This window comes from Gigantopelta aegis, chromosome 2 (genome assembly GCF_016097555.1).
Source record: "Gigantopelta aegis isolate Gae_Host chromosome 2, Gae_host_genome, whole genome shotgun sequence".
Taxonomy (NCBI): Eukaryota; Metazoa; Mollusca; class Gastropoda; order Neomphalida; family Peltospiridae; genus Gigantopelta; species Gigantopelta aegis.
Window position 1 is genome coordinate 34,992,591 of NC_054700.1, and position 25,104 is coordinate 35,017,694.

The 25,104-nt window shown below is 29.8% G+C and overlaps 1 protein-coding gene across 8 annotated transcripts in view; it reads right to left on the bottom strand.

The window, feature by feature from the left end:
- LOC121384461 (protein unc-13 homolog B-like) overlaps window positions 1-25,104 on the bottom strand; it is a 254,702-nt gene that overhangs the window by 52,931 nt on the left and 176,667 nt on the right. For 7 of the 8 annotated variants that reach the window (XM_041514890.1, XM_041514902.1, XM_041514896.1 and 4 more), the window contains 7 exons: window positions 23,544-23,552; window positions 13,983-14,057; window positions 12,369-12,588; window positions 11,412-11,532; window positions 8,299-8,405; window positions 912-1,053; window positions 426-467 (listed from right to left, as the gene is read on the bottom strand). In XM_041514890.1, the coding sequence (XP_041370824.1) occupies window positions 426-467; window positions 912-1,053; window positions 8,299-8,405; window positions 11,412-11,532; window positions 12,369-12,588; window positions 13,983-14,057; window positions 23,544-23,552 (716 nt within the window). Of the gene's footprint in view, window positions 1-425; window positions 468-911; window positions 1,054-4,734; window positions 4,842-8,298; window positions 8,406-11,411; window positions 11,533-12,368; window positions 12,589-13,982; window positions 14,058-23,543; window positions 23,553-25,104 lie in introns of all 8 variants that reach the window. The other variant, XM_041514875.1, reaches the window with a different exon arrangement.

Below are 25,104 nucleotides of genomic sequence, written 5' to 3' on the forward strand. Positions count from 1 at the left end.
TCAACAATTAAACAATTCAGGCTCAAATTAAAAAATCTTTATTCAAATTACATTCAGTTTGTATGGTCTGAAAGAGTCTAGACTCTGTTGAATCCATATGTACATCGATGATGTGATTTTCATATGTTTAACATATGCATACAAAGATACCAAAATTACTTTGCCTCTTAGGATTAAGTAAACTCACAAAAATGTGGAAGAGATGCCATTAAAAACAACCGATCATTGAATGATAAATAAAACTGATTTTTTTGGTGTATTTTAAACTACTGATTTTTTTGGTGTATTTTAAACTACAAATGTTGTAGGTTTTTTTTTAATCTATTAATACAGAAGTTACTAATTTAGTATAAAATTCCATAGCTGTGACTACTATAAATTGAACAATTCCTCCATTTTGACAAATAATTCCTATAAACACTTACCAAACTCGAACTTTAATCCTGTCTGATGAATTATGGCACTCACTGGAAATAGAGCATCAGTTAGTTAAATACTGTTTTATACTATACAGATACTTTTTAAAACAAAAATGTAGCTACAGATCATTTGTTAAAAGAAATGTTGTTACAGATAATATTTCAAAAGAAATGTTGTTACAGATAATTTTTCAAAAGAAATGTTGGTACTGTAAAAAGTAGTTTTCACAAAAGTGTTTCAAACAGATTTTTTTTTTTTTTTACAAGAATGTTAATAGAAATATATATTTTTTTTTTACAAGAAATGTTGCTATAGATAATTTTTCACAAGAAAAGTTGCAGTGGATTATTATTACAAGAAATATTTTTTATGGATTAGTTTTCACAAAACAAATGTTGCTACATGTCGTATTTCAATAATAATTATAAAAAATTGCCACAGACTATATTTCACAAGGAAATGTGCTACAGATTGTTTTTCACAAGACTCACAAATAAAACTTTTCATTCCAAACTGGATTCAGATCTTGAGGAACTGTTTTCGTCCTCTTCTTTATTTTGCCAACCTGCACAGTAACATAGGGGTCACTCGTCCCCGTTTTGTCTTTGCCAATCAAACCTTGAGCACATATCACTAAAACAACAGGCAAATGCTTGAGTGGTACATTAAAAAAAAACAATACGAGGAAATATATCGCTATAAAACAGACAAATAAAAGACAAAAAGATTAAAGTAAAAACATATTAAAGTATAAACATATTACTGGTAAATTAAAATGATAACATAAGTACATGTCTAAGTAAACAATAAATTATTACCGTTAACAAACAAACATTAAATTATTAAAGGGACAAACCCTAGTTTTTAAACACTAACTTAAGGCATATTTTTCACTATTAGAGCCATTGATGAACACTGAAATCAAACATTACTTATATTTTATTGTTTAGATTATCCATTCCATACAACCGAAGTGTTGCTGGTCATCCTGGTGTTTCTAATACATGTACCACAAAATGCATTTTTCATATTTTTAAAAATGCACATGTGTATGAGAAATAACGGTTATAGAGTCACATTTTAGTCTGCATATAAGGGTCAAGGTGAAAAATATGCCTTAGTGTTTAAAAAACTAGGGTCTATCCTTTTAAGATCAATGAACAAACGCAGTAACTTTTTGAAATTAAATGAGCAAACATATTAAAACATTAGGATAAAATATATTAAATTATTAACAACAAATTAACAAACATTAACTTACTACTGTTACCATATTCAGAATTGTATCGCTATTGTAGAAGACAGAATCCAAGAGATATCTTAATAAGGTATTCCAAAATGTACTAAATATCTTTATCACAATAATTATCGCATTATTTAAAAAGACATATTTATGTCTTAACAAACAAAAAAAATGGCTTACCGGTACATTATTTTTTACATGAGGATAATTTTGCAACTATCTCATAACAAGTATATAATGTAACAACATTGTACACATCTTATTTAAAAAAAATATATATATATATTACAGAATTATCAAATAACTTGTATTTAAAGTTCGTTTTGTTTAACAACTCCATTAAAGCACATTCATAAATTCATCATCGGCTATTCGATGTCAAACATTTGGTAATTCTCACATGAAATCTTCAGATGAAATTAAACCCCCAATATTTTCCCATTAGCAACAAGGAATCTGTTATATGTACTTTGCAACAGACATATAACAGCAAATACCATGACCTTTGATATACCAGTCTGTTAAATCCAGTCCTTAGGATGCCAAAAATTACTCTCGTTTGAGTATATTCTCATGCAAAATGATTTCTGCATGGGCAAGAAAGTGCTTGCCTCATCATACACTGATATTGCTAATTAATGTGAATTTGACACTAAGAGCAATTGATGTCCTGCATAATTTCAGGAGGCAGTTTATATCAAAGACTGTGGGATGGTGCCTGTAAAAAATCCCTTGCTGCAAATGGCAAAATGTAGCAGATTCCATCTGAAAACGTATCAGAATTATCAATTGCTTGACATCCAAAAGCCAAAAGTGCAGTGGTTAACAAAACAAATTTCGTATGTTACACTCTTTCAACCAATTAGATGATTGATTTCTATTAACCTTTATCTGACCAATCAAAATACATGTATTATAATTGTTATGCATGCAGCTCTTGTAATTATGTTAAAGATAAAATTGGGACCAGTATTTATATTCAACAAACTATCCATTGTTATTACAAAGAGAAAGCATCTAACAAGAAAACAGTTGTTAACCATTACATGCTGAACAACAACCAAATTTTACATACCAGGCCACATAAAAAATCCTCTGTTGGTGAGCTCCCCTTCCACCCACACACATGTATTTTAAAGTTGTAACCTATTGCCATGACCAACATCACACTGCATAAATATGGGCAAACATGGCAGTGAATGGAGTTGGACATTCTTGACAATTGCATTTTTCTTCAGGGCTAGCTCTGACATTCATCAATTGTGAAATTTATTAAAAAAAACCCAGCTGAATTTTATTTTAATTTTACTGAAACAATTTCACGTACTAATTAATATTTTGTTGGAAAATAACTTTTTTGTGTGTCCAAATTATTGACATTTAAGAGATTATTTGGCAAAATGTTTTGCTCACCCAGAACTACAGTCCTGTCCCTTAATTGTTAAATAAAATAGTTTAAAAAAAAGGATGCTTACCAAGTAATTTTTTATGTGGCCTAATATAACAAAAACTTTATAAATAACTCAGGAAAAACATAAATAATGTTTTGTTAAATGAAAAGTGCAAAGCACACAAAGCTAGTACATGAGAATGTTATAGATGTTAGAAAGATGTTGGTGTCAGTTTTAGAAAATACTGTTAAATCCAGGGCTTCTAGATTATAGTAGCCCGACTCCCATCGCTAGTGAAATTCAATGTATGGCTAGTAAATAACTGCTATTGCCATGCCCGATGGCTAGTGAATTGTTTAGTCAAATGTTGCAGTTAAATCTATTTTGTAAATATGAATATCCTGTCCCCACTCCAACCCCCAAATGTTTGTGTTTTAAAGCTCTATCTCCATCTTTAGGTGACATATTCGATTATTACTATTATTTAGTAAAATTGTATTAACTTAACATAAAGTAGGGCTAGAGAATTTTAAAACATTCCAGAAGCCTTGGTTAAATCACTTTTTCTTCATGGTCGTCTAATTTTCATTTAATTTGTTGACTATAGTGCAGTCAACAAATTTAAGAATACAGCAAAAATATAAATGACACTGCCTTTTTGATCCATGAATTTAAGTATGAAATGAAATATGTACATGTATTTTAACAAACTGATGTAATTTTAAGCCTACGGAAATAAAGGGTTTCACAGTAGATTGTTTTCATTACACTCTGATAAATTCATGGAAATGAAGAAAAGCAGATAGAATCTGTTACTGGATTATACTGTCAGTTTAATTTAATTATAATTAGATGTCAGAAGACATACATTCTTTTCTTCCATGCATTTTCTGCCTCAATTAATTCAAGGAATCCAATTTGTGACAACCACAAATGTAACATATTATAAAATCTGCAGAATTGGTATAACATAAGATTACAGTAGTGGATCTATAACTGTCTATATACCCAGAATGTATATTAAAAAACCAACACAAAAATCTCTGACAAAAGGTTCACAGAATAAATAGCCACATATGTATATATGAAATATTATTGCATCTATATCTATGGTGCAAAATCATGTTTAAAATGAAAGCCTCTTTTATATAAACCAGCCTCGGTGGCGCCGTGGTTAGGCCATCGGTCTACAGGCTGGTAGATACTGGGTTCAGATCCCAGTCGAGGCATGGGATTTTTAATCCAGATACCGACTCCAAACCCTGAGTGAGTGCTCCGCAAGGCTCAATGGGTAGGTGTAAACCACTTGCACTGACCAGTGATCCATAACTGGTTCAACAAAGGCCATGGTTTGTGCTATCCTCGTAAAAGAATAGCATATGTGGCGACAGCGGGTTTCCTCTAAAAACCGGTGTCAGAATGACCATATGTTTGACGTCGAATAGCCGATGATAAGATAAAAAAATCAGTGTGCTCTAGTGGCACTGTTAAATAAAACAAAACTTTTTTTTTTACTTTTATATAATTATTAATACTTAATAATGTCAACCATACAGTATGTGGCCATTTTTTGGTGTGTTTTTAAACAAGCACTTCTGTAATATTGTACACTTGTGCTAAAAACTGTAAATAATTTTAAGAAAAGAAAAGAAAAAAAGATTAGAAAAGAAAAGCAACTACCTGTTATTGCTACTTTAGCAGCCCATTTAGAAGTGCCATCAACTACATTTTGCTTAGCAGCTTTCAAGTGCCCAACGTGCAAAGTATGGTCAACTTTAAACAAAAATCTGAAATGGTTACAAGACACTACAATTTAACACAGGACACTACAATATATGACGGGACAGCGCAACATATGACAGGACACTACAACATATGATGGGACAACACAACATATGACAGAACACAACATATGACAGGGCACACAACACAAACATACACAGCTAGCCTCACACAGTTTATCTGTCCATATTTGAATCAGGACAGCCGATATTTTAGCAACATTATTCAGTTTAATTGATTGTATTTAGTACAGCTGATATTTTAGCATCGTTATTCAGTTTTCTTTATTGTATATAGTACAGCTGATATTTTAGCATTAATATTCAGTTTTCTTTATTGTATTTAGTACAGCTGATATTTTAGCATCATTATTCAGTTTTCTTTATTGTATTTAGTACAGCTGATATTTTAGCATCTTTATTGTATTTAATACAGCTGATATTTTAGCATCATTATTCAGTTTTCTTTATTGTATTTAGTACTGCTGATATTTTAGTATCGTTATTCCATTTTCTTTATTGTATTTAGTACAGCTGATATTTTAGCATCAGTATTCAGTTTTCTTTATTGTATTTAGTACAGCTGATATTTTAGCATTAATATTCAGTTTTCTTTATTGTATTTAGTACAGCTGATATTTTAGCATCATTATTCAGTTTTCTTTACTGTATTTAGTATAACTGATATTTTAGTATCGTTATTCAGTTTTCTTTATTGTATTTAGTACAGCTGATATTTTAGCATCATTATTCAGTTTTTCTTTATTGTATTTAGTACAGCTGATATTTTAGCATCGTTATTCAGTTTTCTTTATTGTATATAGTACAGCTGATATTTTAGCATTAATATTCAGTTTTCTTTATTGTATTTAGTACAGCTGATTTTTAGTATCATTATTCAGTTTTTCTTTACTGTATATAGTACAGCTGATATTTTAGCATCATTATTCAGTTTTCTTTACTGTATTTAGTATAACTGATATTTTAGTATTGTTATTCAGTTTTCTTTATTGTATTTAGTACAGCTGATATTTTAACATCATTATTCAGTTTTCTTTACTGTATTTAGTACAGCTGATATTTTAGTATCATTATTCAGTTTTTCTTTATTGTATTTAGTACAGCTGATATTTTAGCATCGTTATTCAGTTTTCTTTACTGTATTTAGTACAACTGATATTTTAGTATCATTATTCAGTTTTCTTTACTGTATTTAGTATAACTGATATTTTAGTATCATTATTCAGTTTTCTTTACTGTATTTAGTATAACTGATATTTTAGTATCGTTATTCAGTTTTCTTTATTGTATTTAGTACAGCTGATATTTTAGCATCATTATTCAGTTTTCTTTACTGTATTTAGTATAACTGATATTTTAGTATCGTTATTCAGTTTTCTTTACTGTATATAGTACAGCTGATATTTTAGTATCATTATTCAGTTTTCTTTATTGTATATAGTACAGCTGATATTTTAGCATTAATATTCAGTTTTCTTTATTGTATTTAGTATAGCTGATATTTTAGCATTAATATTCAGTTTTCTTTATTGTATTTAGTACAGCTGATATTTTAGCATCATTATTCAGTTTTCTTTACTGTATTTAGTATAACTGATATTTTAGTATCGTTATTCAGTTTTCTTTATTGTATTTAGTACAGCTGATATTTTAGCATCATTATTCAGTTTTCTTTACTGTATTTAGTATAACTGATATTTTAGTATCGTTATTCAGTTTTCTTTACTGTATATAGTACAGCTGATATTTTAGCATCGTTATTCAGTTTTCTTTACTGTATTTAGTACAGCTGATATTTTAGTATCATTATTCAGTTTTCTTTATTGTATATAGTACAGCTGATATTTTAGCATCGTTATTCAGTTTTCTTTACTGTATTTAGTACAGCTGATATTTTAGCATCGTTATTCAGTTTTCTTTATTGTATTTAGTATAACTGATATTTTAGTATCGTTATTCAGTTTTCTTTATTGTATTTAGTATAGCTGAGATTTTAACATCATTATTCTGTTTTCTTTATCATATTTCAAATCTGTTGTTGTAAACACCAGTCTTAATCAAACTGCTGGAAAACATATTAAAGTAGAGCACTATAAAATTTAGTCAGATAATAGATAATAGTGGACCTATTCAATTATTTCCCATTCCAATCTGGATTTTTTTTTCCAGTATTGTGTTGTGAGTCACTACACAAATTTCACAATATATTAAATAGTAATTGTTAATCAATTGTCAAACTGATTAATGAATATAATTAGCATTTGCTGTTGTTAATAGGATTAAGCATATATGTATAAACTAATATATATATATATATATATATATATATATATATATATAACTTTATGACAGATTTCATAATAACTCTTTATTGCTTGGGAAAACAATGTTAATCACATCACTTAAATGTCTCTACATATTTCCTCCATTGTATTTTGTAATAAAACAAATTATCTGTCTGCATTGAAAAATTTAAAAATAATATGCTTATATTACATGTAATAGATAATATTTGAAAGCAGCCTTTTAACATGCAGTATTCAAAAACTTGAAACATAATATGCTTGTTTGATAAATCAAAGGTCACTTATATTTCGTTAAGAATTCTTTATTGCTTCAAATCACTTTTATACGCTGTCTCCATTGTCTCTGGAATATTACTTAAATGTCACGACAGTTAACGTAGCTTTATATAGCTGTTTTTTATTTAATACAAACACACATAAAACAAATACTGACAAATAGAATGTGGAAAAAATTAATAGATTTAATAAAATTTGCATGTTTTTTTTATAATATTATGTGATTTGAAAACAAATTATTGTTGTCGACTTTACGTTTAATAAAAAGGAGAAATGCCAAGACTAATAGTAAAGATGTTAAAACTGTTGGTAGACTAATTATTTTGAAAATAATTATAAGTTAAAGTTATCTAGGTGTGTCCATAGGCATAATGTGCCCATGAAATTTTAATCTTTAGACCTGGATTTGCTGACAACCACTAAAATTATATTCTACATCTGTATTGAAACTGTTTGGCTAATTATACAATGAGCCAAGAAAAAAGATATATGGTGAAGAAGGGGGTAAGTCTTTCAGACCCAAAAAACCGTCGCTGGTTCAATTGGATTTGATGACTTATTAAACATTAAATAGATGAAACGGTTTGCATCATAGTGTTAGTGTTTTTATATTCTATATCTAGTGTCTAAAATGCAAAGTTGAAACGTTTTAGTACATAAAACAAAACACAAATTTACTACATGTACTAACACACATTAAAATAAATTCAACCAAAAATACAAAAACTAAAACCATTAGTAGACTATATATATGTTACGACAACACGCAGAGTACAAGAAGTGTATACACAAGCCACAACATCAAGTGCTTCTCTGTGAGGTGGCCAGTAGCAGGGGAGACCACTCTAATCACAACTCACCAGTAATTGCTATCTTAGCTGACCATTTGGACGTTCCATCAAGCACGCTCTGTTTGACTGCCTTCATGTGGCCAGAATGAGACTTTCTATCTACCCCAAAAACTTGCCTGGCATAAGAAGGGGTAATCATGACATAATACAGTGAAAAGACATTCCATTTTTCTTTCTTTTTTCAAAATCATAAAATTCAGCAACATAAGACTCCAGCTGTAACTATTCAATGGAGTATATGGTAGCAAACATTCTGGCATGGGGAACACATTTTTGAGTTAAGTGTCTTAGTCAATATTATATTTTCTTCTTTTCACTTGTTATTTTCTTCCTTAAATACAGACCAGTGGGTTCTTAATACTTTGATAAAAATAAGTATCTAATATAGTGAACTTACATTCAGGGAATAACGGTACTTTTATGATGCAAGACTACTGATGGTGCCAAATTAAAGGCAATTTACCCAGAAAACATTATGTTATACTGTATGATTAATAGCATATGATACTAAAAGTTTAAAACCATGAACAAAGACCCTAAAACGAATCCATGCCCTAGGCTTCCCTTTTAAAATGTCATTATTTTGTTTAATAGAATCTATAAAATTCAAATATAAATTTAAATCAAGTTTAATAAACAATATGCAAAACTATGTGAAATATTTACTGGTTTATATTCTTTACTTTGTATCACTACTTCAATTATAAAAATAGCTTTTTTTCATGCATTTCTTTCTGCAATTTAAATACCCTAGTTTTTTAAATTTAAACTATTATCTACTAAATTAATATTGATGTTAAATACACTGTGTGGTTGCTAACTGCAGGAAGAAGAATGATGTCTTTTGTACACTTGTGCTCAATCCTTTTGTGTTTATAAGCAATAAAATAAGTTCTAATTAAATGTATATTGTGACAGCTCAATATTTATTATTACAAGTAAATGTTTTGGAGATTCAGAAATCGGTGTTTGTAATAATTATCAGAATTATCTTCCCTTGACCTGTTGACATCAGAATGTTACATGTTATTTAGGCTTCATATTTCATTGTCAAACAGAATTACAAAATATGTAATAACATAGTTACAATTACTCCTTTCCGATTCTGGGAGACCAAGGGCCATAATTCTAATGAATTCTACCTATCAAATGAAGTATATATTTACTGGTTACTAATACAGTGAAACCTATTTAAACTGGATTGTGTCAAGGATCTAATATTTATCCAATTTAGAAAGGATTCAGTGTTTAGTGGGTCACGTTTTAGAATTTAGAAACTTTGGAACCAAGAAAGTTGGCTGGTTTTGACAGGATTCTGGTTAGTTCAGGGTCCGGTTTAGACAGGTTTCACTGTACTATGAAGTTTCTGTAAAAAAGAACTATATGTAAAATAATGCATTTAAATAAAAGTATATATATATATATATATATATATATATATATATACTGAACAAAAAAAGAAACTTCCGATTTGTACATATAGTATTTGTTGTGTTTCAGAATTCATTGTGTAATGAAATTATATAGGTAGTATTAGCCTTGAGCTGTATTATCAGGATTCATAAATTTTATCGATTATTTTTGCACTGTTAATCGTTTACAACGTGAAATTCAGTTTGCACGTGCATGCATGGTTCGACATGTCCCATGTAGTATTCGGTCAATTTGTTTTACTTGTCTTACTGACATTGTTGTCAAGTGAACGAAAACGCTCCAAAATTTGTAAAAAAATTAAAGTTTTTTACATTGTAGCATTTTTAGTATGCCAAGAATACCTAATAATTTACGCGAAAGGGCGATTGGCATGCTTGATGTTCAACATCAAGCATGCCAATCGCCCGTTTGCGTAAATTGGCATGTTGACAGAAGACGTTGCAAGGCATGTTGGGAGTTCTAGTCGAGCGATACAAAATTTCCTGTCAAACGACAGGAAGCACCAACGACTTGCCACATACTGGACGTCCGCGTGTTCCAACGCGTGGTCAAGACCACCCCTATATCATGAACACGCATTTGCGCAATCGATTCCAAACTGCCACTGCTACTGCTGCTAACACACCAGGGCTTCATAATAACCGAATCAGTGGGCAAACTGTTTGTAATTGTCTGCGGGAGAACGGTTTACATGCACGATGTCCTTTATGTCGGATGCATTTTAACGCAACGTCATCGTCTAAATCGTCTTAATTGGGCACGTGTACACACTCGTTGTATACGGCGAAGCTGGAATACCGTTCTTTTTTTTGGATGAATCCAGATTTTCTTTACAACGTGGTGATGGTAGGGTGCGCATCTACCGTAGGAGAAATGAATGCTATGCTGACTGTTGTGTTCTTGAATGAGATCGTTTCAGGGGTGGGGGTTGTGTCATGGTCTGGGCAGCCTTTGCCCATGGTTATCGTTCACCACTAGTTGTCATTGATGGCAATTTAAATGCTCAACGTTACCGCGATGACATTCTCACTCATCACGTCATTCCTCTGTTCCATAACAACGCCAACATCTCGATTTTTCAGCATGATAATGCCACCTCTCATACAGCTAGAGACACTGTAAATTTTCTTAGGACAAATAACATTGATTTCATTGATGACTGGCCCGCTAAAAGTCCTGATCTCAACCCCATCAAGCATGTCTGGGATAGTCTGGACAGACGACTGAGGTGTCGTCCCAACCCACCCGCTAATGTCAACGAACTTTGTCAAGCACTCATTCAGGAATGGAACAATATTCCACAGGCAGAAATCAACACTTTAGTCAATTCTATGCGCCTGCGATGCACTGCAGTGGTCAATTCAAGAGGTGGTCATACCCGTTATTAAGTGGGTTTTTTTTTTTTTTTTAACCCCTACCACACTTGGTCAAAATTTCTCCCAGTTTCTGTTAACCTATGGCCATGATTTTTGCACCAAACGATGCATCATGGAACACTCTTTAAACACATATATAACAATTATTCCCCTGGTTTGTTTTCATCAAGTTATGTTCAAGCAAAGTTAGCGGAAGTTTCTTATTTTGTTTAGTATATATATATATATATATATATATATATATATATATATATATATATATATATATATATATGTTTCTTTATGTAAGAAAATCTTGCACTAATTTCTCACCTAATTAATTCAAAAATATCTGGCTTGTTTTTCTCTCGTATTTTCATCCTCTCCTTCATCGTCATGATGATGTCGTGAGTCTTGTCTTCGGCGCCGTGCTTCGAACTCTTCTCTGCTGCTCCTGTTTACAGCAAGGAACATAACATGTAACATGATTCAACTTGATATTTAAAATAGTCAGGAAAAGGAGACAATACATATATGGGCTTTTATTTAATAAGTAATATGTTGATGATTTATTATTGTTATAAATTAGTTACAAGATCTCAGGGGAGAATAGTCTAGAACTAATTGAGATACCTTCTATAAATAAAGATTTTATTACATATTATTATTAATATTATTATTATTATTTTAAGTTCTGGCTTTTAAGCATCAATAACAACATACATTTATGACATATTTAAGTAATAAACTATTTCAAGTGATTATTAAAATAATTTTTTACAGATATATAAAACAAATTCAATGTAAGAAAAACAGAACACAAATGTAAAACTTTATATTTTTGCTGATATATAAAATGAAAGTCAAATTATTTTGCTTTAGGGTTGTAACCTTGACTACACTAGTGAATTTTGCATTAGTAAAAGATAAGAGGCAGTTTTGACCTAGCTGAAAAAGGACAATTACAAATTAAAAATAATAATGTGAAACAGCATCTACAAACATTGTTACAAGACAAGACAAGAATATCATTATCTTATGACTGCACCGGGTGCAGTAAAGAGAAAATATAAACACAATTAATTTAAAAAGGTTTTTTTTTTGTAGTGGTACTGGACATCGTATTTGATTACGATTAACTGGAAGACAATTTGTAAATATCTCTATAGTTTACACCAAAGTGTCATTTTAGTTGTAGAGAATACATGGTAAAACGTAATTACACTTGCTCTATTTGTATATTAATTACGTATATACTCAACAACAGTTTTGACCAAAATGATAACCTACGTTGTAAACAATCAGCATTCAACAAGTCCTTGCATTTCTCGTGGCACTTGACGCCACACTCTGTGCATCGCACTCCTTGTCGCGCCAGACCCCACAGCAGTCCCTCGCACTCGAAGCAGTACGTTGGCGATGAGGCGGACCACACGACGAATGTGTGGGGCGTCGTGCTGGAGATCGGGTAGATCAACGCCTGCAGTGTCTTCTTGTACACGTGCATTTTCTACAGCACACACACAAAACAAGATCATACATGTGATAGTTGCATTACGTAGTCTAGTGTGGAGACATTTTACAAGTCAGAGGTGTTATTATGCCTAAATTCAGTGAAAACAGCCATGGTAGATTGAATTTTTGTTAATGGTTAGAAGGAAAAATAAAAAAAAGAAACAAAGTAAAAAAAAAAAAATAATAAAGATTCCCGGTAGATTTGTTTTCCCTCACATGAGACTGGGAAACTTTGTCAAATACTGGAAGTGTTCAATGGAATTCGGGAAGGTTGACAGGTCTGCATTCGAAACAGAAATCAAAATGTACCAAAAATTTTAACAGTATCCTAGTACTGAAAACCAGGCTCGAACTTAACGATGGCATCGATGGCAATTGCTGTCGTTGACATATAAATGGCCAAGGTCAGGAGCATTACCAACGGCACTGTTGTACCATCTGTAAACTTCATCATCGATTGCAAAATGTATACACTTGGTGTACATTATCTACCAGTGTACATTATCTGTCAGTGTCAAAATGACCATGTAACATTTTTGTTTTCCATACTACAAGAGCATTTTCTACAAATCAGACATATTAAAGAGATTATAAACTCGTTTCAGGGCACTGAAACCATGAGTACAAATGAGCATGTACAAAAATACCAGTCTTCTTGTATATGTGCCTTTTCTCCAGAATAGATGTACAAAATAGACCATACAGTCTAATTATGGTGCATTCAAAAGTGACTTTAAAATTACCATATAAAAGATATTAATTATGTTAAATATTTTATGCCATTAGACATTGTTATTATGCTTTAGATATATATGATTATGAATATTGTCTGATGTCCATCTTGTTTAGGAGAGCACTTATATAGGCTCTGCCTCTTGTGCAATCCTTTTGATTCTTTTTTGATCAATAAAATATCTCAAAACAAATAGCCACAGTTTTTGGATGGCACCAAAAGCAGAATTTTGTTTTTATATCTCATAATAAAAAATATTTCTTAAAGTGTCTAACACTGCACAACGTGGTGCATATGAGATTGAACTCATTTCACAGTAACTTTTGAAATATCTCAGTACATAAATATATATTTATTGGTAGATTTATATTATTAAAATATATACATGATAAATATTTCAGCTGCTGCAACATTTTCAATATTAAAGAAATACAACTTAAAAATGGTTAGATTGTTTGCTAAATATTTATTTAAAAAAAAACCAAAGCAATATTTAAAAACATTTTCAAAGAAGTTAGCATATTCAGAATTTTATCGACACATAAGAATTAGTAGAACAAAATAAAGTAATAATAAAGAAACATTTCCCCCCCAAAAAACCCCTCACGTATATCAAAACTGAGTTATCTCTCCACTGTTAAAAGAAACAAGCTTACCAGTTCTTCATCATTGAGAGATTGCCTAGCAACCATAGCAGATGGAACGCCAGCATTCCTCTTGGCAGCCATACTCTATCGGACAGACATTTATAAAAAATTACACAATAAATAAATACATTTTTAAAAAAGTATATATTATTTAAATAGTCAATTCAGACCATGGGTTGAATTTATCAATTGTTTGACAAAAGACAATGATTAATAATTTGTTTGAGTATTAGAATTCAACAAAAATTCAAATACTTTGTAAATACACACGTGTAAATGTTAAATGTTCAATTTTGTTTCTGTCAGTATTCATGGTCATGATATTTATACATATGTTCAGTACAGATTCATAATACATATAACAAAAAGGTGCATCTCATTTCACATGGCTAAACCTGGATTTGTTTCTGTTCCAACCCATATTCCATTACTAATATGTGTTATAGTTTCTATGTGCAAAAGTGACTATAAGACACAGTTAGCTGCTAACTGATAATAAGAGTAGCCACGTGGCAATAACAACAGGTATCTTTTTCTATTTGACCGGCCTTGGCGGCGTCGTGGTTAGGCCATCGGTCTACAGGCTGGTAGGTACTGGGTTTGGATCCCAGTCGAGGCATGGGATTTTTAATCCAGATATCGACTCCAAACCCTGAGTGAGTGCTCCGCAAGGCTCAATGGGTAGGTGTAAACCACTTGCACCGACCAGTGATCCATAACTGGTTCAACAAAGGCCATGGTTTGTGCTATCCTGCCTGTGAGAAGTGCAAATAAAAGATCCCTTGCTGCTAATCGGAAAGAGTAGCCCATGTAGTGGCGACAGCTGGTTTCCTCTCAAAATCTGTGTGGTCCTTAACCATATGTCTGACGCCATATAACCGTAAATAAAATGTGTTGAGTGTGTCATTAAATAAAACATTTCTTTCTTTTTTCTATTTGAAGAGAGGGTGCACTTTGTGGCACAATGCTAGCCTGAAAATGATGGCTGACATTAAAGGCATATTATCACAGTTCACTGACCTATTACATGGCCTAACAAGGTATTACTTAAAAATATATATTTGATTTGTCCCTAAATGTACTTTATTCAACCATCTATGTAACCACCATACTCCATTTATTAATGATATTTTGTAAAAATAATTGAATTATGGCAATGGTCCATAATTCAATAACTAATATTGCTGAGAGGGTTGACATGGATTTCATTCCACCTTGGTGTAGTTAAAGTGATGCAATAGCTAGGTTTGATCTGTAAAAATTAATGTAATTTTGATTTATTATTAATTTTTAGAGAAATAAGGTCCTTAAATCTGTGACAGTATGCTTTTAAATTTGAGGGTGTGAGGTTTTTTAGGATGCTACTGAAATCATAAAATTATTTAAAATAGATATTTTGGGATTTCTTTTCATACTCTTGTACCTCAGACATAAAATCTTTAATTGGTGAAAGCATGGAATTCTGCTAACTTCCCAGCCTGAATGTGTCAGATTTGATCTCCACTAACTGAGGTCTAATGAAATATTCCAATCCCATTAAAGGTTAAGCTGTCCTGTCTACTGTTGCTATTCAGTGGCATGTCTTCTCTCATGAACTTTAGACCAAATGTCATAATAATTGTATATTAGACACCAAACGACCATTTTGAAAGTATTGCAGTGTCATTGAACAGGCATTCTGTTACGTTTTTCATTTTCTTTGTCTACATCATTCATTTAAAGTCGAAAACTGTGAATTTTATTGGAAGAGGCCTCCCAATGACATTATAACCATGAAGACTGATATAAACTACAAAAAAAGAAATGACCAATAAAAATCACAATGTTGTAATTAGTAGTATTTAAACTTTACGTAACATTTGTCAATCCATGATCTGAACCTAATGGCCAATGAATTATCTAAAGTAAAGTAAAAAAGCAATGCAAAAATGTAAATTTCACAATGATTCTCTAATAATTTACATTATTTGCAAAGCTAAATAGTTACTTAAAAAACAGAAAAGAAAGAAAAAGGTATTTGAACACATAAAGCATGAGTATCTGCAGATTTGGACACTTGAATCCTTTGGAATTAAGATTTAAAAGAAAAATGTATGCTTATATTTGTACAAATACTAGTAAATAAAAAAATGTATATAATTACAATGGAAATATTTTAAGAATCAATGTCAGGAAAATTCTACTTCATTGACAAGAAAGTAGCATAAAATATTGGCAAATACCAGATTTGCTTTGAATAATTTTTGCAGAAACACATGTTTATATTACATGTTACAAATGTTAATAAACAGTTAATGTAATGTGTATCAAAAAGATCTATACGCTAATGAAATATATTCCAAACACACATACATATCATTAAATTATATATGTATTCAAGACTATAGCTGTTATAACTGTTATTGGTTATTTTTATAAAATAAAATAATAAAAAGATTATATTAATATATTTTAATGTTTTGTTGTGCCCTGCACAAAGATAGTCAGTATTTTTTACAGTTATATTTAAAACTAAAATACAACTCAGTTTTATTAGTCAAATTATAAACAATACAAAGATATGATGTATTTCTGTTTGTAATAACAGAGATATGAAAAATCTGAGAAAAATTAAAGTACAAAAAAACAAAGGAATAAAAGGTTAATCACTTATAATAACCACCAAGTAATGTCACACCAAAAAGGATAAGAAAATCATTTTTAAAAACCCACATTTCCATGCATTAAAAAAAGAGATATTAAAAATGTAAAATTCCAAGTAACATGCTACATGAAAAAAGTTTTTGAAAATACCAACAATCATTTTATTTTTACTTATGACACAACATGCCAAGAAAAACACCTTAAAAACACCCTTGCTAAGAAAGAAAACTACTGATATATTGTTAGATACTAACAAAGAATAATTCCCAAAGAAAACTATAAGTTGTAACTACAATCCAAGCTAATAAACGGAAATTTCCAGGTGATATTCTATGTTATAAACATTACATAAATGTCAGATCTATTTATTTCAATTATTTTTGAATCAATACTTTCATGGTTCATGCAAATTATAAACCTGACCCTCACAGTTTATCTACTTTTGCTAATTGTCTATTTATTTTATAAAACATGTGTAGATACAAGACAGTGCAGGAATGAAATATGAAAGTAGTTTATGTATTTGAATGTGTGGTGTTGAAAAAAATACCTCATGATTACATAATAGAAACATAGAGATAAAAACATGCCATAGAAATTTGTAGCCCACAAAGTGTTATTTGACACAAATAAGCTAGAAAACGTCTTAAGAAAAAATATATTAAAACAAGATTTTTAAAACCATCTTATGGAAAATTAAAAGTGTATTTAGATTTCCTATAATGGTTTCTAAAACAAGCAGAGCATCCCAGTGTGGTATTAAACACTGGAAGAAAATTTCAACGAAATGTGTCAATTAGTTGTAAAAAATCTAAGATGGTTATCTGGCAACCAAATTAGAAATTTCTATGTCCAATTGCAATGCCTAAAATATAAAATAGGTTGAATAATTACTTCTTTATTTTTAAAGTTGTCAATTGAATTTTCACACTTTGAACAATGAGCAATTTGAAATGTGATACTGCTTCCCTCCTGTCCCAGAATTAGTCAATGGCAAAGTCAGAGATTAAGTCTGAACCTCTTTTGAATAAATGAGCCTGTTAAATGAGTTCCCCATACCCTTGCTGCTTTAAACAGAAAAAAACTACTTTTGATGAAACACAAATGTGATTGAAGTATGCATGTATGTATGACAGACAAAATATCCACCATGATATAAGCTCATGACCTGGGGGTCAAAGGTGAGCTAAAAATGTGAGAGAGAAAAAATTAAAAGAGGTAAAACAAAATATAATATAATAAAATTCTGAAGACTATACCCATTCAATGTCTGTAATAACCATATATGTGTAATAAATTTTGATCAAGAGATAATTAACTTATCTGCAATTGATGATCTGAAATATTAAAATATATATTTACAATATTTTAAACTAGGTTAAAACTAAACAGAAAAATAACTGTTTAAATAAAATTAATATTAATGTAACAAAATCAAATATATGTACATTTGTAGTATTTGATGTTTAACTAACTTTTTGATGTTGACAATGATGGTATGAATGTATTGTCTGCAATCAAACTAAACAATATGGGGGAAGAAATTAAAAAAATAATTAAATTTGTGAATAAATTACCTTAACCATGTGACCTAGTGGCAGCTTCATGTATCTATATGTAGTTTAAACCAATTTAATCAAGGCTGTGATATGTCATTAGAGTATGAATGTGTTTTAACTGGTCACCTATATATAGACCTTTAACTTTGATAAAGGAAATAAATCTATATACGGGTTTTTTTCTGCATCTGTCCACCACATTTTATGACAATCCATCCAGCCATTTTAAGTTGGGAGTTGAGCGGACATACAGACAGACAGACACACAAGCAGACAAGTAACAAATGTTAATGACTGCCATCTACAAATTAAGTAATTTTACACACAAATGCAACGGAGTACTGTCTGAATCTAATATAACGGCTAAAAATTAGTTAACCCAAAAAAGTGAAAACACAGAGGTGCTAATGCAAAATGAAATTTCGTACAGTGATGAAAAAATGAAATGATTAAAATTTAGGTTCATCTTGCCCCATACTTTATTCTTGATGATGGCGTCTGCTCGCATCACTGTCCTCAACTGCAACAGAATTTTTATCTTGAATTTTTTTTAAATGTTACAAGAAATAAAATTTTAAAATAAAGACTAACTACAATAGTGTTTCCCAAAATAATGTACTATTAGAATATTTCCACAATAAAAATGGTCAAAAATAATTTTAATTAAAAAATTAATACAAATATATTTCTGTCAAAACTGAAAAGGAAGAGATTTTGAAATAATTTAGATTTATAAATTTAAAAAAAACCAAGAGTAATTTGTAAAGAAAAGCACAATAGAAGTTACATCCCAAATTTAAATATTTTATGAACACTGTACTTAAGCACTATGATCAATGGTCCCCTGAAAAATTAAAATATAATAAAAATAAATGAATGATAAAATAAATAATTGAAAAATATTAATAGATATATATTGTTGAATGCTGCTCAAAATGTACATGACAAATATTTTAATTTAATTTTTTGTATGTTCTAAACAAAACACTGCATATAGTATGGTATGTGATGTCTTGTTATTCTAATGAGCTTTGCCCTGTGCTAGTTTTAATTTAGTAAACTAGTCTGGAAGTGGCAGTCCTCTTTGAGCAATGCAGGAAGGATCTACTGTCCAGATAAGGATCTCCTCGAGAGTGACTGACATCCTATAGGTGAGGCACTAGATATAGATTCATGGAATCAACCACTATTTTGCCAAAGTGCCCATTCAACTCTGCACTGTGCAAAGATACGGTTTTGATCACAGATAATGGTTCTGTCATTTAGACTGTTTGTGGAAATGAATATTAAAGATTCATAGGACAAGACAAAGAAAACATTAATGTGGCTATATGATATGTTGCACTTCTGTCTAATATTATACAGTGTACGATATGTCCGATACCTAAGCAGCCACTTTACGGGTACTGTTAAATATATATTCTGAGATAAATGGTTACTAGACAGTGTATGCCATACACAAGTTGTGTAATGAGTTCCTGGCCTTTGTGTTTTCATTAGGGGAACCCAATATTTAAAATGGGTTTCACATATTTCAGATGGAATAAACCAGTAGCTGATTCAGAATTGTATTTATTATTAGAAGATGGATGGATGGATGGATGAATGAATGGATGGATGGATGGATGGATGGATGGATGGATGGATGGATGGATGAATGGATGAATAGATGTGTAAAGAAAAAAAATTGAAGAAGTGTTTTATTTAATGACAAACTCAAATAATAGATGGATGAATGCAAAGGTATAAAAACAATGATTTTTCAGTGACTGTAGAATACTTTGAGACTGGTTAGCTTGTGAGTATATATATATATATATATATATATATATATATATATATATATATATATTATATATGATATATGATATATATGTGTATGTTCGATTGTCATATGAAAACTTTACAGATGCATATATGTTATGTTACAATAGTGCAACATCTATTCTAATTTGCATGAACCATGAAGTAACTACATGTATTAGTGAACCAAAAAAGTTTTATATACAACTTCAATATATCGAGTGAAAAGAAAACTATTTCAGCAATTAATCAAATTTCTAGTTTAAAACTAAGACTACGTTGGTTAAATTTTAAAAACCCCACTATATTTTAATAATGTAATAATAAATTATGTTTATATGTATTTTTATACTTTTTTTATTTTAGTGATTTCCGTTTCAAACAAAACCTTCTCTGAATGAAGCAATCTTAATATATTGTAAAAATATTTTCGGACAGTTACTTATCACTTAGAATCTATATGTATATAAATATTCTGACATTTGCAAAAAAGCACAAATTATCAACAATCAAAATGTTAAAACATTATTTGTCTGTCAAAGATAAGTTGATTTATGCATATATGCAATGAAAAGTTTGTATTAGCTGGAGTTGATTAATCTATATTAATGTCCAACCTATCAACACTGTAACATAGTTTTCAAATTTTATTTTAGTTCATCTAATATTATATTATATAGTCCTACTGATTACTAGTTTAGTTTAACTCACCGTGGAAAAAGAACTGTGTATTATAAAATATATGTACATATAGAAAACAAAGAAGGTAAAACAAAATGCAATGAGCTATTTCCCAAGATCAAGATTTCATGTTTTAAATTCATATTCAGACTAAATCAAACACAATAATATTTTTAGTATATCATGCTTGGGACAGTTTGAATATGTGCTTTGACAACTGTTACAAATATCACTGTTCCAACATTTTTTAAAATTTTATGTGGTTCTTTAACTTGATGGACACAAGTAACAATGAAATTTGTTTTTACAAATATTTTATTTTTAAAATATTTTTTTTTTATATAAAAACACAACCACAAAATAAATGTATAAAAATCTCTGAACTAGTTTAAATGCTGAACACACTTTGTTTTTAATGATGTTATTTACAGTACTCTTAAAACTATCAATAAATCTAATTTTGTCTTAAGACTATATATTATTTTGTAGTGCAACAAAATCATTAATAATTCTAAGGTTTCTTTGAACTAATTCCAAGATACCGTAATACAAAAAGCAGCTAAGTGGATTTTTCTTCAGCTGGAAGTAAATATTGTTTAAATTACATTTTCAAGGAATTGTGACAAATTATTTCACTAAAACAAACATCAAATAATAAAGGACTAGATCATATAGATTTTATTTATTTTTGAAAAAAATATTAATTGTAAATCTTGATATTTTATATATATATATATATATATATATATATATATATATAAACAATTCTGCATTAGCCAGGATAGACATAACAACAAAACATATACATACAGGTGTATGTTATTTATTTTGGGGCTAAACTATTTATTGTAAATATTTATATATTTTTGTTACAAATAAAATAAAAATTCATTTGACTGCATTAATTAGGCCAGGATTGGGATGTTGTTTGGTGGTAGACCTGATGTAATTAAGATGCAATGAATTGTAGCATCAATTACACTTGGTTGAATAGTAGGGTATTTTCTCCCATTCCAACCACTGCCACACGAAAGAAATGTCAAAGGCTGTAGATGTGCTGCCCTCTGTACTGGAAAGTACATATAGGGAGATCCCTTGCTACTGTTTGCCGTGTTTGGTAGGAGTAACCTTTGGGGTGGCAGCCTTTTGTTTTTTTTAACTTTCTAGACCAAGTGTTGAAATGGTCAGATGTTAGTTACCCAATAGCCTTAGTTAAAAACTGCACACTGAGGTGTCACTGAACAAACAGGGTGCTGTTAAACATATTCACTTTCTTTCCCATTCTGGAAACACATTCATTTTCTTTTGTGTTCTGGTCATATCAATTATGGTGCAAGTTTTTGTTTAATAATAAAACTACTTTCTCTTTTGAGCAAGAATAGTTGACTTATTGCAATAAAAAAAAATATATATATAGTATGTATATAAATAAATAAATATATATATATATATATATATATATATATATAGTATATATAGTATATATATCAGTAGTGATAAATAAATATTGATAACATCATTTAAAAACTATATTTAAATCAGTATGTCCAGCAAGGATAAAAATTTGTCCCTCAGTTATTTACCAGATAAATATAAAACAAATTGGACTTTAACTCTTATTCTATACATAAAAATGGTTTAGTAATTTTAGCAATTAGTGGTTAGTATGGTAAAGATGTTAGTGTTATAGTTTCAAAAAGTAAAATATCCAGACAAAATATATAATGTTTTTCTTCTTCTTTTTGTTTATTTCAAAAGATTTCACACTAAACTAGAAAGATATTAAATGAAAATCAAAATTTAGTTATTCAAGACCAAGGGAAATCACTCTATACAAACAAAACCAAACTTGGAGTGGGAAACACTAGTGTATGTTTTTCAGAGAGTTAATAACCAGTCAAAATAGAAAACAGATTTCATGTTTCTCATTCAAAAGTTCATATTACTGGCATATTTACTTGAAATATTCAATGCTAACTCATGTGAATTCCATTAAAATTATGTATAACACACAACCACAGAATGTGAAAGCATAAAGTAGTATGCACAGTCCTGTCAATGGGAAAATGCTTACAAATAAACATTGCTGCTTTTCAGTGGGAGTAGCCTGGGAGGGGTGGGTTTTCTACCCCTGTCTAACTCACCCTATCTCAATCAAGTGTCAAACTATATATATATATATATATATTAGACACCAAATAGCCATAGTGAGATATCATTAAACAAACATTCCTTTCTTTCATTTTACTGATGCAAATATTAACCACTTTACCATTAAAAATTGTTGGATATTGGGGCATACATTATGCTTAATAATGCAAGGGAAAATGCATGGCATTAATTATTTTGTTATTATTTTATAGAGAGAAAGAGAGAGCTATCACACACATTACTTGTGAAATAACTGAGTTAGCATTGAATTACAGAACTGTGCTCCTGTAAAGAAAAAGGTTTTCACAAAGATATTTCAAACAAAAACAACAGTACAATCAGGATATTAAATTGAAAATGGACTTTTATGAACATTTTTGAGAAGAGAAACAAAAAATCTTATGTTATGGCCAAATAAGACTACCTTGATTCCAAGTACTGTTAAATATATTAATGTTATTCTAACTCAACAAGTAAATCAATAAATATATGATAATATATATATATATATATATATATATATATATATAAAGTTAATGATTTAATGTTTTTAAAAGGTTATATCAAATATTTATTGTAACAACAAAAATATATTTAAAAAACACCCCAAAAATTCTTCATTTTTGTTTTTTTAAATTTTAAAAACAATATTTAACTGTTTAGGAATCAGAGAATCTTAATGGCCAGTACTACAATGTCTATATTAACTGACAGTGCAATTGTATACATGTACCTTCAAAACCTTTGGAGGAAAGAAAACGGGAGCAAATATAGAAATAACATTAGCTGTGTGGAATAATAATGTAACTGACATAAACATAAATTAAATTTAGGAGTGCAAATATCATCAGTGCAAAATAAAAAATCAGAACAAGTGGCCTGATTAGGTAAAATCCCCGACCATATCTTATCTTAGTACAAGTGACCAAAAAGGTATGAGGTCAAAGAATCTAACTAGGTTATTGCAACTGACCAATGAGATGTCAGTTTACATTAAATACTCTTAAATGGGTAATATTCTTTACCAAACATAATCAACAATGAAATGTCTGATTTTTTTTACATAAAATCCTGTCAATAAAAACTACAGTTGTAATTATAAATATTATACACTTACATGTAATTAAAATTTTAAATTAATGTCAGTGATCAATGAGATGCCAGGTTGTTTAATTACACATGCACAGACATCAATCATGTGTATATCTATATTGTATGCATAATAATAATCAAATTAAATAGATATTTAGTATAATGTTGTTGCTTTATTATATTTTACAGTTGAATATAACCTATCAAATATGTTTATCATATCCAAAAAGGGAAATAACACATATATATTTCTTCTTCTTCATATATGTATGTATCATCTTAATATATGATATCGAAGATAGCCTTGACCTAACTTAAATTGTAACAAAATAGGTTGTAATTTATGAAATAAAGTTGGTGTCAACAAGTGAAAACTGATTCACATGTATATAGTGTCACACTGACAATGCTGAATTAATACTTTTCACTATCAAGTGTAATTGTAAAATGCTTTAAAAATATTCAAATTTTTAAAAATGATTAAATATTACATATTGTTTTACTCTCTAATTATGCTTATTGTCAATTTACATAAAAATATTTACTCTACAACAATATACACACCAATGGTTATCTCCAATGGGTAATGCATTTTTGACCTGATCCCTGGTTTTACTCAGTTATAGAATGTCACTTACCAACATACTATGGCCTTCACCTTTGATACAGCTATGCAAAAATGGACATTAATCTTCCACATACTTCATCATCAAATTACAAAGTTCAAATCCAATTGATACCACCACCAAAATTAGTTAGTGCTTAGTCAATGTCATGCATAACATTATGCTCATATACCTTAGCAAGTTAAACAGAACAGAGTCAAACAGAGGGCAAATTTCATAAATACAGGTATGAGGGCTAATAAAGATGGAACAAACAAATTCTGAAATAGCAGGATACATTTGCTTCATAACAGGAAGTGATACACTGAAATAGCTACCATTGCTATCTGATTATATTTCATTATAAAAAAGATCCCACAAACTTACAAATTTGTTTTTATCAAAAATCAACAAATATTTAATTATCAAGGTAAAATCACAGACAGGATAACTTTTGACCCTTTATATGATCTTGACTCATCCACTGAAACATACATAATCAATACACTTAAACTAAACATCTACTTTCAATCTAACCTATATATTAACTCTGCTGATCTAGCCAAATAGGTTTGACACTAAGGTTGTACCCTGATT